The sequence below is a fragment of the Strix aluco genome, chromosome 1 (genome assembly GCF_031877795.1).
Source record: "Strix aluco isolate bStrAlu1 chromosome 1, bStrAlu1.hap1, whole genome shotgun sequence".
Lineage (NCBI taxonomy): Eukaryota > Metazoa > Chordata > Aves > Strigiformes > Strigidae > Strix > Strix aluco.
Window position 1 is genome coordinate 37,915,174 of NC_133931.1, and position 16,719 is coordinate 37,931,892.

General features: G+C 36.9%; 1 protein-coding gene across 5 annotated transcripts in view; it reads left to right on the forward strand.

Annotated features, from left to right (window-relative positions):
- The window catches only part of ARFGEF1 (ARF guanine nucleotide exchange factor 1), a 100,742-nt gene that overhangs the window by 75,523 nt on the left and 8,500 nt on the right, over positions 1 to 16,719 (forward strand). For 4 of the 5 annotated variants that reach the window (XM_074817705.1, XM_074817688.1, XM_074817696.1 and 1 more), the window contains 12 exons: positions 838 to 996; positions 1,376 to 1,526; positions 4,501 to 4,591; positions 5,772 to 5,812; positions 5,912 to 6,081; positions 6,715 to 6,866; positions 7,028 to 7,200; positions 8,185 to 8,345; positions 8,990 to 9,120; positions 10,637 to 10,766; positions 11,821 to 11,956; positions 12,044 to 12,182. In XM_074817705.1, coding sequence (XP_074673806.1) covers positions 838 to 996; positions 1,376 to 1,526; positions 4,501 to 4,591; positions 5,772 to 5,812; positions 5,912 to 6,081; positions 6,715 to 6,866; positions 7,028 to 7,200; positions 8,185 to 8,345; positions 8,990 to 9,120; positions 10,637 to 10,766; positions 11,821 to 11,956; positions 12,044 to 12,182 — 1,634 coding nt within the window. Of the gene's footprint in view, positions 1 to 837; positions 997 to 1,375; positions 1,527 to 4,500; positions 4,592 to 5,771; positions 5,813 to 5,911; positions 6,082 to 6,714; positions 6,867 to 7,027; positions 7,201 to 8,184; positions 8,346 to 8,989; positions 9,121 to 10,636; positions 10,767 to 11,820; positions 11,957 to 12,043; positions 12,183 to 16,719 lie in introns of those variants that run through there. The other variant, XR_012622408.1, reaches the window with a different exon arrangement.

The window sequence follows — 16,719 nt, forward strand, 5'->3', positions numbered from 1 at the left end:
GTTAAACATCCAAACAGTTAAATATATTTCATAGTTGTCATTTATTTCTCTGATGTACAGCCATTTCAGTTTCTGGCCTTCTGAACATACATAACCAGAGAGTAAAATGCACTTGTGAGCTCAACTGTAATCCCCTTTTTACCATTGTAATGGGTTCATGTGAGATCCAAGGAGTTTCCTTTGGTATATATACATACCCTACACATAAAAATTGGGTACCTACATGTAGAACATTCTTTTTTGTGTGATTGATTTCATTTGCCTAGATTATAGGTCACTTGCTGTTTACCCACCCATGACAGTCTCACCTCACAAACTTCTGAGGTGCTCCAAAGGGTGTAGATTAAAACAAATACATTTTGAGCAGTTTTGTGAAATTGGCAAAACATGCCTTTTAGATGTATTATTTAGGTTCTGTTGCCAAAAAAAATCCTGCAACTTGAGAGAGTCTGCTAAGGCAGCTTTCTCAGAGTAGGTCCAAGTATAGTACAAGAATATTAAAAGCTTAGCTAAGAAGCCACATTTCTTTTGAAACAGCATCCTGTTTCCCAAAAAAGCCCTCAAAAAAAGACCAAACCCAGAAACCTAACAACCTATGCGTTCTATGCTGTCAGACATTACTCTTCATGTTCCTGGATAGAGGAGCCTGATTTTATCCCACAGCTTACTACAGAAGAACATGAGATATTGTCATTATGTAGAATGATTTGGAAATTCAGTTCTAGGAAATGAAAGCTAAACGATATAATTGCTGAAATCACATAGATTGTACTAAGAATAAGAAACTGAGAAAATACTTAAAAGACAATTTTTATTTTTTTCTTCTCCCATTTGTAGCTTGAAAGAGATGCCTATGTCCAAGCGTTAGCAAGATTTACATTACTTACAGTGAGTTCTGGTATTACTGAAATGAAGCAGAAGAATATTGACACAATTAAAACTCTCATCACCGTGGCTCATACAGATGGAAACTATTTAGGAAATTCCTGGCATGAGGTACAAGAGTCATTTGTACTTAAACTGTAAGAAAGTGTGTGAACTGATTTTGAACACAGTGGTGTACTTGTTTGTGCATACATACAGTGATTTTTAGATAAGTGCCAAGTATATACTTTTGTACATACATTATGTAGAATTGCACATTATACAGCCAATTAAAGTAGCAAAACATGTCCAAGTGAGAAATAAAATCGAGACTAATCCAATAGTGTTTAAATTAACATTAATTTTAGACAGAACAACAGAAATACTTGTTTGACCTTGAATGTTTAGATTTTTTTTCTTCTAAAGATCTGCCTAAATATTTTAAATTTCTTTTTTTTACTCTTTGAAACTGCTTTTTGTTGATAAACAACTTCTTTATTCTCTGAAATAGATTCTGAAATGCATCAGTCAACTTGAACTGGCACAGTTAATAGGAACTGGAGTAAAACCTCGCTACATCTCAGGGACAGTGCGTGGCAGGGAAGGTTCTTTTACTGGAACAAAAGATCAGGCACCTGATGAATTTGTGGGGCTGGGACTGGGTAAGTAATGCAGATATGAAGTATTTCATTTAACTGCTTTGTTCAGACAGATACTGAAGTTTGTCCTTTGTTTTCATTATTGTTGACTGTGAGGTCTGGAGATGAGATCATGAAGTAGTCCTTGTAAAACTGTCTTAGGCTTCGAATAGACCTATTCCTATTTCTGGAATATTTGTTTTGCTCTGTTAAGTATTATTGCTATGATGGGAGAGTGGGAAATGTAAAAAAATAATACATTATTAATTTCTATTAAAATATAGCTGACCAAGTAAGAATGGATTGATGATGATGTGACCAGATTTAATAATACTGCAATGTTAGCGCACCAAGTACTTTACCAGACTTCATTTGACTGTTGTAAAGTTTCAATTTTAGTATGATGCCAGTATCTCCTGCCTTTTGAACAACTTCACCCGCAACCGAGCAAAAGCTTTGTGTTCCCTCAGTTTTTCATGTAGCTTTTCTTTTTGTGGAGTAATGATTATTTTACTAGTTTCCCTGATCTTAGCCCTCAGCTAGTCCTAATCATCTGGCTTTGCGTTCTCAGTTATTCTTATTCTGCAATCAGTCCTTTTCTTTCCATTGTGCTCTCCTTTGGCCTGCCTTTATATACTCCACTCACCTTGCCAGGAGTTCCTGAAGGGAAACCTTATGCCTGGAAATCAATGCATCTGCCAACATCTCATATACTGAGATTCTTCCTGCCCTTCTAATATGCATGCTCCAGTTTAGTGTTCCCCGATGACCCATCCAGCTTTGCTATTTCCAAATGCTGGCAGTTTCTCTACACTGAAGTGACTGGCCTTTAAAAATTTTAAGTCCTAATAGCTCAAGAATGTAAACTGTAGTCAGGTGTCTCTAAATCATACTTGCTAGTCATTGGTGTAGATCCAGCTCATAAAGACTTTTTTCCCTCTGTCAGCTGCATTTCTAAGGAAAACAGTCTATGCCAAAATGCATAAAATGTTTCTCTCTGAGTTGCATTTCTGGAATGCTTGTTACAGTGCACTTATGGAAACTTAACTTTTTTTTTTTTTGGTTTGTGGTGGTTTTTTTAATATTCGCACTTCAGTCTTAAAGGAAAAGGCCTAACAAAGGAATTTGGTTTTCATGCACTTAGGGGCTGCTCCTTAAGGGCATGCACTTAGGAACATAGTCATTTTTTTCACTGTCTTAGTTTTTTCACTCTTATCCACAAATCCTGTGTTGCAGATACTTTAATTTTCTTTCTATGATCACTCTGAAGTATCCTTTGGAACTGTGGCTTTCGAGCAACCTTCCTATAAACCTAAATTCCTGTGAAGAACCCATAGTGCATATGTCCATATATACAGACACATATTTTACAGGAAAATAGTTGTTTAAGTAGAGTCAGTGAAGTTGCAGTCTGGTGACACAGAAGCTTCATCTTTCAAACCTGCTTGCAAAATCAGACATGCACAAGCAGCAGCCTTCACTCTTCTTGCTGAAGCTAGAAGTGTGTGTTTTTTAAAAAAAAAAAAAGAAAAAAAAAAAACAACAAATCCCAAAGCCCCCTTTACTTATTTACTGCCTGAAAAATGATTCAGGTGTGCACTCTTCACATTTGAATGTCTTCATCACTCTGAGCCCCCCTGCATAAGAAGGACATAGATCTGTTGGAGCGAGTCCAGAGGAGGCCACAAAGGTGATCAGGGGGCTGGAGCACCTCCCTTATGAGGACAGGCTGACAGAGTTGGTGGGGTTGTTCAGCGTGGAGAAGAGAAGGCTCTGAGGGAGGCCTTATTGTGGCCTTCCAGTACTTGAAGGGGGTCTGCAGGAAAGATGGGGAGGGACTCTTATCAGGGAGTGTAGTGATAGGATGAGGGGTAACGGTTTTAAACTGGAAGAGGGTGGATTTGGATTAGATATAAGGAAGAAATTCTTTACTTGAGGGTGGTGAGACACTGGCACAGGTTGCCCAGAGAAGCTGTGGCTGCCCCCTCCCTGGAAGTGTTCAAGGCCAGGTTGGATGGGGCTTTGAGCAACCTGGTCTAGTGGAAGGTGTCCCTGCCTATGGCGGGGGGGTGAAACTAGATGATCTTTAAGGTCCCTTCCAACCCAAACCATTCTGTGATTCCATGAAGTTTTCATCTCTGCAAAGCTCTGAGAACAGAACTGCTGGCCTTCTTTCAGTCTTGTGTTCTCCCCTATCTTTCTGATAGTCTGCCTAAGGAAAAAAAAAAAACTAAATACAGGGTAGGTGGAACTGCCCAGAATGGTTGCAAGATTCCTGCTTTTTTTTTTTTTGATGGGGGGTGGAGGGGATCTTAGAGATTGCCAGAAAATTCAGAAATTATTCAGAAAATTCAGAAATTCACTGTGAAGTTAGCATTTTCTTAACATGAGCTTTCCGGCTGTGGGTTACAGTTTCTAGCCTCCAAAGTAAATATTGCTATTTTTATTTACAGATTTTTCTCACTGTTGTTAGGTGATAATTTTGCTGTACTTGGAATGTAGTTTTAAGATGGGAGTTTTAGTGGGAACTCTTCTCTGTGAATGGTTAAAAAGAAAACCTATCAAGATGGATTTACTCACTTGCTGCTAATAAAGTGTGAAAAGTTCTCTGTGCAGTATTCTCTATCGTATGTTGTGTATTTTCAGTAGCAGAATTACCAAAGATCCATTGAAAGATGGAGAGAAAAAAGCGGTTCTTGTGCTTTTGAATTTTTTTCACTTGTATCTATTCATACAGTTGTTCGAAATGTGGACAATTTTTGGGGACTAATATAGTTAATACATGGATAGAGAATCTAGAGAATTAGGACGTAGACCAACATGCAGCTGTTCACTGAGATGCCCAGTGCCCTTACGCAAGGGAAATTAATGTACTTCTCTTTTTTGTGAATTCAAAATCCATTTAATTATACTGGTAGTGGCATGACTTCTCTTCCTCTTTCTTCCCAGTCCTTTCTGTGTTATCTCTTACCTATTTTTCAATTTTTTTTCACTGTAGTTGGTGGAAACGTGGATTGGAAGCAGATAGCAAGTATTCAGGAATCCATTGGTGAAACTAGCTCCCAAAGTGTTGTCGTTGCTGTAGACAGGTATTGTATTAAATTTGCTGTTGCCATCTCAAACTTTTTAAGCTATATTTGAATACCCTGTGCTAATAATAGGACACTGTTAGTTCATCCCTACTTGGAACAGACTAGATAAATATTACCATATTAAAGTGCTTTTCAGTTTTGTGGGATTTTTCCTTTTTTATGGAGCAGAGGTATTTTTGCAGGAAGGAACAGAACAAAGATTAGGTAAGAAGCCTTTTTACTGATATAAAATTATTACAGGAGAGTTGCAGAATGAAGCCTGCTGTACTGTCCGGTGGATCTTGATTTGCTATATATAGTAAGAGATAGCAAATCTCATTTTGCCTTAGTATAGGGAGCATTGGCAGACTCTTTTTCTCCTGAATGTAGTTGCTGACTCCCTACTTTCCTCTAGGTTGTGTAGATGTCTGAAATTACCAAAATTATTATTCCACTCTTCCTTTCTATGAATTATATTTATCATAACTGGATTTGATCAGGCATAATACATATCATAAACATTCCCTGTTTATATTGTAAAGTACTGATCAGACTGCATTGTTAATGGATCTTGCGCTCTCAGCATATAAGAAATCAAAAACCATCATTTTCTTAACGGTTGTCAAAATTGTCAGCCACGAAGGGGTGTCATTGTGAACGCTTACAAGTGTTTCTGGATTGAGTATAGGCAGCAAGATTGATGTCAGTTCAATGAAAGTTGGCTTGCAGTAAAATCACATCAAGCGAACAGGAGACTTAATGACAAACACATAATAGCTCTTTAGGTTTGCAGTGTTTCTCCCCACTTCCTAATGGGAAGTGTTTCAAGTATCTATGTCATGGCAAATAGGAATTGTGCACTCTGGAGAAGTTTGACTTCTGTATTTGGAGAAGGACTGAATACTTTATAAACTACTGACATTATTCACCAGTCACTGTCAATGACCTGGTAGTATTAGGAGCGATGCTCACCTCCCAGTTTCCACGCGTGGTTATGGGAGTTATTTTTAAATATTAGAAGTAATTGAAATATATCTTTTTTTATTTTCAAAGCTCAGTATTCTTCCACAATTACTAGTTGTTTTTTAATAAATAAGTTGGGGGTGTCTATATATATATTAAAAAAAAAATCTTGAATACATGTTTAATAGATGCTTTTTCAAGAAATTGTAACAATGTCTTAAACTGCACTTTACAGAATATTTACGGGATCTACGAGGTTGGATGGAAATGCTATTGGTAGGTTTTTTGGTTCTCCCCCACCCCCTGTAAACTATAAAGCAGCTTTTTCTTAAATCTTGGAAAAATTCCGCATTAAAATCTGTGGTCATTTAACAGTGGATTTCGTTCGCTGGCTTTGTGCTGTATCTATGGATGAACTGCTGTCTGCTACCCACCCTCGAATGTTTAGTCTGCAGAAGATAGTAGAGATTTCTTACTACAACATGGGCCGGATAAGGCTACAGTGGTCTAGAATCTGGGAAGTTATTGGAGATCATTTTAATAAGGTATGCCTGTTAATGATTATGCTGCATACTCCTTGAATTATTGATACAAATAAATTTTATTTTGAGATTTGTTGGAAAAGCACACGCTTATCTGAATTACACTGTCTTTCCTGTCCTTCTGTATAAGTAGCTTAAAACACAACAAAAACTGTAAAGCTGGAAAGGCCTGTGAGAAGGCAGAAGTACACAATATCATAAATGTAGAAACAGGAGTATACATTAAGTTATTTATCATGATGTGGGTCTAGAACTGGCTGCCTTTAGTTATGTGTTCTGATTTTTGGGGCTCTTATGAAGCTTGGGATAAGAGGTTGTTTTCTGTTCAAGTCTAAATTGATTATTTATCAGGTGAGTCTTTGACATGCATTTTTAATACAGCATGTTGAAGTCTTTCTAGACAGCTTGTTTGTTTTTAGAAAGTTTTAAATGCTAGGGTATATAATGTAGAAAATAGAATTGGTTAGGGATTATTAAATTGCATTAACAATGTGGGTTATGGAATTGGCTACCGTTTAACTTTGTTAATTTTCCAGTACTGCTTAGTTCTCCGTTATCAAATGTAAAAGCAGCTTGGGCTGAATCCATAAGAATTCTGATGCAAGCTTACTATGCATTTCCATTCTACATTATCAGGTTGGCTGCAATCCCAATGAAGATGTAGCTATTTTTGCAGTAGACTCATTAAGGCAATTATCAATGAAGTTCTTAGAAAAAGGTGAACTTGCTAATTTCCGATTCCAGAAGGACTTCCTAAGACCATTTGAACATATCATGAAGAGAAACAGGTAATAACATACAATGAACTGAATTTCCTGGGATCTTAAGCACCAACTTTTGCAATTAATGTTTCAAATTGCTTTTGTTGAATCAGTTGATGGGAGAATGATGCTTTCTAATTGATCATTTAATTTAGTTTAAACGATGATTGTTTATTATCTTAATTTAGGTCTCCTACTATTCGAGACATGGTTGTACGGTGTATTGCACAGATGGTAAATTCCCAAGCTGCTAACATTCGTTCTGGCTGGAAAAACATTTTTTCAGTATTTCATCTGGCAGCCTCAGATCAGGATGAAAGTATAGTGGAACTTGCATTCCAGACTACAGGACACATTGTCAGTGAGTATTGATGATATTCAGACATCATGAAAGTGTATGTGACTCCCAGAAACTGAGAAGCTTTGTTTTATCTGTTGGCTCTACAGCCTGCAGAGTAAAGCTGGCTTTATGCTTTAGAACCAGTGTTTTACACTTTTCAACCAATCTTTTGGGAAAATACTTAAGAAAATAATTCAGTAAGGTTATAGTTACTTGTCTCCCTTTATGCCTTTTAAAAAAAAATTCATCTGTTCCTACCATTCTGTAGTAAAACAAGTCAAGCCTTAGATAATTTTACTTAATGTCTACATTTTCATTTAAGTGAAGAATTTTATATTTTTTTCCCCCTAGAAAAAAATTGTGTAGTCATTTTCCTGTTATGTTATTTGCTTGTCTTTTTCCTTGTTTATGAATTGTGCTTGTCTGTGTCCCTGTTCAGGAGAAGGTACTGAGCTAGGTGGCACTACATTGGTTTGTTGGGTTTTTTTCCCATTCTAATCTAGATCTCAGGCTTTAAGTGCCATAAGGGATCTCTTTATTCTGTCTCAACCTCTGCAAGTTCCTAAAACTTTTTCAGCATTGATGAAGAATGTGTTTTTCCTCAAAAGTGACTATTTAAAATCAAGGCAACAGGACCATATTGCTGAGAGAAGTCATTTTGTAGATGTAACTCTGTGCTTTATGTAGCCCTGTTAAGCTCTGATCACACAGACAAGCGTTAGTCAGCCTATTGCTCTGTCTCGCTTAACTGTTAAATTTTCCCTCCTTTAGACGCTACCTTGATTTATTTTAGATACTTACTTACCGTCAAAATAGCATGTCCTCTAGGTGATTTTTTTGTTTGTTTGAGCATTCATTTTTTAGTTTTTATTACTGCTCAAGAATTTGACGGAACCAATCAATAAACCTGTCTCTAATAACTTCTGTTACAATGCATTCATATTAGAATTAATAGATTTTAAAGCATGACACTTTTTTTTTCTTCTGTTCACACTTTTCTTCCAGCAATTGTGTTTGAAAAACACTTCCCAGCAACCATAGATTCTTTCCAGGATGCAGTAAAGTGCTTGTCTGAATTTGCCTGCAATGCAGCATTTCCAGATACCAGTATGGAAGCGATCCGCCTCATTCGCCACTGTGCAAAATATGTATCTGATAGACCTCAGGTATAGTCTGTATTAACTACATTATAAGTGCTTTAATCAATAGTGCTTTTATAAAGAAAAAAATACTCATGCTAACCTTATTGGCTTTCCTTCAAGTTTCAGAGATTAATGAGAAATGTACTTTATTCAGAAGCAATAGGAATATAAAATGCCACAGGCTTTGAAAGTATCAGCAATTATTTTCTTTCTTTTATCCCCCTCCCCATTCCTATCTACCCAGTCCAGCGGGTGGCTAGCTTTCCTGAGACCTCCTGAAAATCAACTCTGCTCCTTACTGAGAAATGTTGTATAGAATGGATAATGGCATAAGCAAAAATGCTTGGTATCCTCAAAATGCTATGGTAAATCCTCACTTTCAGTGCTGTCTCTGTAAAAAGAGAGTAAGAGACTCAGACTGAACTGCAAGCGAAAACTGATGCTTGAATGTATCATCTTTTATTTTTTTTAGTTTATTTTTCATAATATACTAACCAGTAGTTTGAAAAACACTTCACCTTCTCATTATTATTATTTGATTGCCAGCTCACCTGAGTTATCATAGTGTAATACTAGTACAGCAGAGATTGTTATTTACAGTCCAAATTGTGTTTTCTTTTGAAGTATCAAACTCTTATGACTGTATAACCCTGTGTTGTCTTCCAAAGGCATTCAAGGAATACACAAGTGATGATATGAATGTAGCTCCTGAAGACAGAGTGTGGGTGCGAGGATGGTTTCCAATTCTGTTTGAGTTGTCCTGTATCATCAATAGATGCAAATTAGATGTAAGAACCAGGTAACAATCAGTATTTGTAATTCAAATTTTTAAAGGCTTACTTTACACTTCTAGAAGAGAAACAAGTCTCTTAGTAAACATAACCACCGTAAAATTACCTACATATTTAATTTAGGTGATATCACTGTGGGAGCACCAGACTCTTTAAAAAGACCTTTTGAATAGATGCTGGAATGTAGAAATCAAGTCTGTGTTCTTTACACGTGAAATTTTTATCTTCTGTTACAATAAATGATGTTGCGTGGTTGTGATTGCATTATGTTAAATAAGTATTAAATTTCCTTAAATATTCAAGTAGTGCCTGTTTAGGATGAATAGCCATGAAATCACAAAGATAAGAATTATTTAAATAGTTCATTTGAAAATAAAGGTTAAGTAAATTAAAAAATAGTGACTGTTTTCCATTTATTATAGAACCTGTAAACTATTTAAAACAGCTCAACTTAACAGTCAGATGTGATGGAGGTAGTTTATGCACAGAACACAGTAAAACGTAAAAGTCAACTTTTAACTTTCCTAACATATAACAAGCGAGCATTATTTTAATGAGGAAGGTCAACCCTAGATGGTCAATATGCATTACCCCGCCCCCCTTTTTCTTTTAAATAAGATATTACATCGGTTTGCTATCCAAATCTGTATGATACCAGTGACAATACTGATCCTCTCTATTAGTAAATATGAATGTATGATGTTTGATTCCATGATATATGCACCTGTTACTTGATCCATTTTAGTGATTTGTCATAGTTGACCTGGTTAATCCTCGTGTCACGTTTCCATTTTTGCTCTGTTTAAAACAAATGTAAAATGCTCCATGCAGTAAGTAGGTTTTGTTTTAGTGGACTCCAACAGCAAAATTCTGTTGGAATCTTTTTTTTTGGTTTTAATTAAAACTCATGATCCCAGTCCTGCCTGCCCATCATTCTTACTTTGAGGATTTTAAAATCAGTTTTATAGCATGATCCATTAACTAGTTGAGGATTGCAGAAATAGTTGAAAAAGCAAAGCTGTACTCTGATTTCATGTAAAACTTGCTTATATTCCTTGAATATGGCTTTTCCCCTATAAAGTGTATTCTGTTGCAGTTCTGATGTTAAATGTGAGAGGGTGTATACAAATAATTTTAAATTTACACATCTATATGCGAGCTGTGCATTTGGACTTCCTTTATCTGGTGAAGATTAATACTCATTTTTAGACCTCTGTATTTTTTACCTGGAAATACTTGTTTCTTTATTTTTGTGGTCCTTTGTAAAGAAGTTGTTTTCCTATTTTAGTTTGAAATTACCACAGTTCTCAAAAGTATTTTCTGGCTACTACCTGTGACTTCTAAGTGGTTTTTAAAAAAGATGATTTTCTGCTTAATTTTAGTGTACTGGTGATCCTCATCAGACCAATGTATAATGTTCTTAACAGTATTTGAGTTCATTACTGCTGTTGCACTTGGACATGTTTGGTTTAGTGCATGTCTTTTTTGTAACTCTTAATATACGTTGTTCTTTCTTCCTTTCAGGGGCTTAACAGTAATGTTTGAAATAATGAAGACATATGGCCATACTTACGAAAAACACTGGTGGCAAGATTTGTTTCGGATTGTCTTCAGGATATTTGACAATATGAAACTGCCAGAACAGCAGACTGAGGTGAAAAAAGTGGGGGAAGATAATTTACATGAGATCTGTATTTACAGTAGAAAACCTGATCAGTAATATAGCTTACCAAATAATGTAAGGCAAACCTCAAAACTTGCATGGTTGACCTGTGGTTCTAGTTGCCTTATTTTGTTTTATTAACATTCTGTTGGAGGGCTTGTCACTTTTCTCTTTTTTTTTAAACAATGTGTGTAAAAGCTCTAGTAGTTTACACAACGAACAATAGAAGAATAGCATAAAATGCAATGTATCTAGGGTTTGTAAGAACTCCAGCTTTTACATGGAGTCTGGAGCCTGAGACACACATCATTTAATGGCAGCATGCTCAATGGAATGAGGCTTGTAATCAGCAGTGAAGTCACAATTAGAAGAATTAAATTCTGCTAGTTCAAAACTTTCTGATGACTAGGGAAAAAAAAAGGGGGAAGGGGGGGGGGGGGCGGTCAGGAACCAACCAAAGAAACCCAAAAAACAGCACTGTGCTTTCACTGCACCCTTTTGACCAGCCAAATAGGTTTTGACCTGCAAACCAGGACCAGGTACTGTCCTGACAAGGATGTGAAACAGAAATGGACTTACTAATATAAATTATGTGCAAATTATTTATATTAGAAGGTTGATGAAAATTGTCAACTGTTTGGGAGGCTCTGTCTGACTATTTGTAGAAGGACATGTCTGGCTTCCTAAATTTTTATTCCCTGAATAACTTAGAAGAAACACAGAAAACTTAGCATGGTGTTAAACTATTGAACTAGGGTTAGACACTAAGTTTAATGTCAAACTCAGTATCTCATGATGCTAAGTTTTGTCCTGTAATCTGGTCTCCAAGAATAGCTATTTGTCCGCTTCTGTAGTTTTTAAACCTGCTAGTTAGCAAAGAAGTTGGGGCTCTGAGTTTTGGGGCTTTTGAGATACAGAAAGGAATTGTATGTCACTATAAAGCAATTCAAATTGAGTAAATACATATATCCATTTGCCTGCAGGGATGTGTATCCTAAAAGTTTCACCTTAAACAAAGTTGTAACTTTTTTTTTCTCCCTCCTAGAAAGCTGAATGGATGACAACTACTTGCAATCATGCACTTTATGCAATATGTGATGTATTCACACAGTATTTAGAAGTACTTAGTGATGTTCTTTTGGATGATATATTTGCACAGCTGTACTGGTGTGTGCAGCAAGGTAAGACTGTACCAAGTTATGTTAAACAATGTTAAGATCTTACTATGGTGAATGTGAATAAACAAATACACTGTTTGTCTTTTCCAGACAACGAACAACTGGCACGGTCTGGTACAAACTGTTTGGAGAATGTTGTCATCCTAAATGGTGAAAAGTTCACCCTAGAAATCTGGGATAAAACTTGTACTTGCATGCTGGATATTTTCAAAACTACAATCCCTCATGCGTAAGATGACTTTTAATATTTGTACTTTGTAAAACAGTTTAGCTAGATAACTTACTGATTCCAGACTGCTAGATATCTAATAGGTGGGGTAAACAAAAGGTGTTACATGTGGACTAAATAGAAGCAGACTTCCTTGGAACATAATGATAAAATTAGTTGCTAGATACACTACTTTTGTGTTGTAAGTGATAAACTCTTAAAAACTAGAAATACCATGTGGGAGATAAGGAAAAAGAAAAAACCCAAAACTGTAACTTGATTAAATTTTAAAATGTTGGATTTTTTGAGAAGTACTAGTTTATTGTTTTGGTAATTTTCTTTTTGTAATAGAAGAATGCTATTGATAGGTAGACTTTGCAATTTGTAATAATATGTGAAGCTTTTTCCACAAAATACTAAAACATTGCAACAGTCATACAGATTTAAGTCTGTGGTTGATGGTTAACTTCCATCATATATTTCTTTGAATCCTAATCTTTTTATGAAAATTATCTTGCATATTTGGTAACTGTCTTTCCCTTCATGTTATAACTGTATGTGAAGTTTCTTGGAACAAGGCTGAACTGTTCTGAGTAGTACATTATACATCATAGAGCAGAATAACAAGAAATCACATCCAGGATTATATCAAAGATGAGGGGTTTTTTCCCCTACCATACCAACACTGAGGTGAAACACTACTTGTTTTCAAATCTGATAGTCGTAATGTTGAACTGTTATATTATTACTTGTCCTATGTCTGTCAACTAGTTCATGACATTTGTTTCTGGGTATCACCTAGTTCAGGCCTGAAGAAAACTGAAGTAAGAGGGAACCTTCTGCACATCAGTCTTTCCTTAATTTTAGAGTTATGTATCCGATAGCTCTCTTAGAGAGAACTTCATTCATGCTTAAAAGATAAGTTAATCCATCTGTCACTACCTCATCTACTTTTCTATGTGAGTAGCTATGAATTAATTGCATCCAAAAAGTAATATGGAAATCAAGCTGAAACATCTGGGAGCTAGCAAGATTATTTTTTTTGCAACTGCCAAAAGTAACATTTGAAACCAAATCTCTGGATCTATAAATCCAATTGAGTTAGCCCTAATTTAGTATGTCTCGGGTTTCTGAGTATTATTACAGCTGAATATTCAAAACCCTTCCAGAGCAGCATTTTGGATATCTTAATATTTAGACTCATTCAAAATATTCTTGTTGCCTTTAGCTGTATCTGATTTAAAATATGTCCATTATTCCCTTTTGTTTATGACACTTCTGCTTTTCAAATGGGTTATTTTTCCTAGGAGGGTATCCAACTCCTTCCATAGATTTCCATTCTTCTCATCTTCTTTTTTAATCTTTCTATGCCTTCTTTGACAACTTCATTCTGTTATTCCTTGTTACATTTCTGGGAGGTTGCCAGCTTTTGCAGGGTGACGTAAATCTTACTTGGATTTTATACATGAGTAATCCCTTGAGCATAGGTAATGGGTCTCCTTTCCCATGGTGAAAGTACACCTGCTCTTTTCCAAACAATTGTTGAGTGACACAAAACTGCTCAAAACAGTCTTTTCACTTTGACCATATTTGATTAGAGCTGAAGCTTTTTAGGTGGGTGAGAAAAAATTATGATAACAATATACACGTATTCGTTCATATTTTTAATGAAGACTTTGTACTCATTTTTTTCCTTCTCCTTCTGTACAACTCATTCTTTTTTTTCCTTATTTTCATGGAATCTGGTTCTTTTCCTGTGACTCCTGGTTTGACCGTCATTTCATATTTGAATTTCTTAGTCCCTCTATTAGCCTTACTTCTGCAGTGGAGCTCTTCCTGCCCTTCCAGCCTTTTTTTTTTTTTTTTTTTTTTTTTTGACAACGCAAGCTGTGTTTTAATACCCAGCTTGTTGTGGAGGCTGCCCCAGTACTTAGAGAACAAGGCAAATGTTCCTTTTACCTTTGTTTTTCCAGTGTCTGGAAGTAACACAGTAGTTAATGCTGAAATGAAGACAAAGACAAATTCCATAGTAGTATATATGAAAGTTTTATGGGCAAGTGCTTTATTGCTAATTGTCTTGAAATAGGCAGATGCTATGAATCTCTGGAGTGTAAAGCATCTTCTGGCAGAGGTTTTTATTAATCTGATCAGTTAAGATTACATCTGTTCTTTTTTAGAATTCATATAAAACATTTTCCAGGTATTGTGTAACCTCTTTAAGAGTTGCAGCATTGGCTGCAGGAGTTCTTAGTTGCAGCCTCTGCTGGTTCTTGGCAACTAAGTTACCCTTTTGCAAAGAGAGATAATCATATTATTTTCTTGTTTGGAAAACTTAGTACTAGAATATTTACTCAGCTACCAATTTCAGCAAGGATCACTTACTAGAAAAGCCCAAACTGTACTCCTGCCAAGCTTCCACGAAATCATTGAGGGTCTTGATAGCTGAAGATACTAACACAGAATCACACAGAATGGCTGAGGTTGGAAGGGGCTCTGGAGGTTGTCTGGTCCAACCTCCCTGCTCCAGTATGGCTGCCCAGAGCAGTTTCCCCAGGACCATGTCTTGGCTTTTGAATATTTCCAAGAAGAGAAGCTCCACAGCCTCCCTGGGCAACCGGTGCCAGTGTTCAGTCATCCTCACAGTGAAAAAGTGTTTCCTGATATTCAGAGGAACCTTCAGGTATTTATAGTCATTGATGGGATCCCCACTGAGCCTTCTCCTCTCGGGCCTGAACAGTCCCAGCTCTCTCAGCCTTTCCTCATAGGAGAGATGCTCCAGTCCCTTAATCATGTTTGTGGTCTTTTGCTGGACTCTCTCCAATATGTCCATGTCTGTTTCATAATGGGGAGCCCAGGACTGGGCACAGACAGTGCTGAGTAGAGGGGCAGGATCGCCTTCCTCCACCTGTTGGCAACTCTCCTAATGCAGCCCAGGATACTGTTTACTTTCTTTACAGCAAGGGCACATTGCTGACTCATGTCCAACCCAGTGTCTACCAGGACCCCCAGGGCCTTCTCTGCCAAGCTGGTCTCCAGCTGGGTGGTCCCCAGCCTGTGCTGGTGCCTGGGGGTGTTCCTCTTCAGGTGAAGAACTTTGCACTTCCCCTTGTTGAACTTCTTCGGGCTCCTGTCAGCCCATTTCTCCAGCCTGTCAAGGTCCCTCATGACCCTCTGGTGTATCAGACACTCCTCCCAGTTTTGTGTCATCAGCAAACTTGCTGAGGGTCCACTCTGCCCCATCATCCAGATCATTAATGAAGATGTTGAACAGAATTGGACCCAGTATTGACCCCTGGCATACACCATTAGTTACTGGCCTCCAATGAGACTTTATGCACATGATCACCACGCTCCTGGCTCAGCTGTTTAGCCAGGTTTCAATCTACCTCACTGTTTGCTCATCAGCCCATACTTTGTTAGCTCATTTTAATAGTTTCTTTGATTCTTCTTTTTATTTCATTTCTATTCTGTTTATATTTTTTCCTAATTGGAATTTTCTGACGCTTCGTGAGAGCACATCTTGGCCTTGCTGGTGGTGTATGGAAAATTCAAGAGTTAGAACTGGTTCCTTGCACAAATCAAGATGATCTGGCTTCTGCTTATTATTCCAATCTCCTTTGGCAGATGGAAGTTTAAGACTTCATAGCCCAAAATAAATTACACCATATTTAACAACCTCTAGTCCAGAGTAATCTGCAGTTTGTGTCCTGGTAGCTTTCAAGAATTGATTCAGTTCTCTGCTCTGCTTTATTTGTTGTCTGATTACATGCCTCAAGATTTTATCTTTTCTTATCTCCAATTTGTCTTTTTAGTTATATGGTCTTTAGTTGTATGGAGATCATGTTAATTTAGGATCCTTAACACAGTGGGAAAGATCTCCTTTAAGATGCGCAGACACAAATGTCCAACAAGCACTGACTCACACAAACTGAGGCTAAATAGTTAGTGACAAATAACTTTAATCTTACTTTGTAGCAATAGATTTGATAGAACAAAAGATGATGAGACCACTTAGGTTATTTAATCCAATCAACAGAGACATCCTCAATATGTTACAGTTAATGTAGAAATTTTGTAGCGCTTAAGGTGAAGACCCTCAAGACAGCAGCGTGCTGTAGGAAAACAGGGAGGACATCAGAAGTATTGTCAGTGGCTTGATGCCTCACAACAGCAATGAATCCTAAATGGCAGTGTTGAATCCTAGGTGGAAATAGAACCACAATGCAGGGACATATCCCAAACAGAGAATGCAAAACATCTTCAGACATTGATGCTGATTTGTCCTGGGGTAGATTCATTCCTTATGCCAGGTAAAGCTTCAGCCAATGTGAGAGAACAAGGCCCACTGATGGCACTAGAGCACTGCCTAAAGCCAAATCCAGTATTTCTGAGAAATATTAATCTACCTCCCCATAATACAGTTGTCCATCCAAGGCAATTGACAGAAGTGTTGAAGTTCAAAAACCACAATACTTGAATTTTTCAGTATGTGTGAAAGAAAAAAATGTATACTTAAAACTGAAATTAGCTTACAGATATGGAAGTATCTATATCTGAC